Genomic DNA, 587 nt, shown 5'->3' on the forward strand with positions numbered 1-587 from the left:
TCTCAGCTGGGCACAAGCCCCCTCCCCAGCACTGGCAGCTCAACAGCCTCTTCTCCCCATCACCCTGGGACCTCTCTGTGCCCAGGGTTAGCTCGGCCAATGCTGCAGCTCCCCAGGGAAGCATGGGCTCACCTTGGAGTAGAAGTCCCGGAGCACGGGCTTTGTGTAGGCCTCGGCCTGGGGTGGGGGCGGTAGCTGGTATTTGGGCTGGATGACCCGCAGAGCTGCCAGCACCATGTCCTGCCCATCATCCTCATAGGTGACATGCTGGAATAGGTCATTCAGGTGGAAGCCATCCTTCTCCAGCTGCTTCATGCACCTGGGGTTGGGTATAGGTTTGTGTGGGGCTGTGGGTGTGTGGGTATGTAAGGTGTTGGGGAGGGTGTGGGGGTATATGAGGTTGGGGGTGTGAGTGAGTATGTGGGGTGAGGGAGCATTTGGGTATGTGTAGATATTTGAGGTGTGGATGGGTATGGAGTGTGTAGGGGAAGGGTGGCCTGGCTATGTGAGGGGGTGGGGTTGTGGGGTTGGCATCTGCATGTATGGCAGTGTGAAGGGGGTGTAGGCATGTGTGCTTCTGGGACCCG

The 587-nt window shown here is 58.9% G+C and overlaps 1 protein-coding gene across 1 annotated transcript in view; it reads right to left on the reverse strand.

Moving 5' to 3' along the window:
• The window catches only part of POLRMT (RNA polymerase mitochondrial), a 32,496-nt gene that overhangs the window by 19,178 nt on the left and 12,731 nt on the right, over positions 1-587 (reverse strand). The window contains exon 4 of the mRNA XM_019513150.1: positions 133-319. Coding sequence (XP_019368695.1) covers positions 133-319 — 187 coding nt within the window. The remainder of the gene's footprint in view (positions 1-132; positions 320-587) is intronic.

The sequence above is a fragment of the Gavialis gangeticus genome, unplaced genomic scaffold, assembly GCF_001723915.1.
Source record: "Gavialis gangeticus isolate Ggan-Ray unplaced genomic scaffold, GavGan_comp1, whole genome shotgun sequence".
Classification (NCBI taxonomy): Eukaryota; Metazoa; Chordata; order Crocodylia; family Gavialidae; genus Gavialis; species Gavialis gangeticus.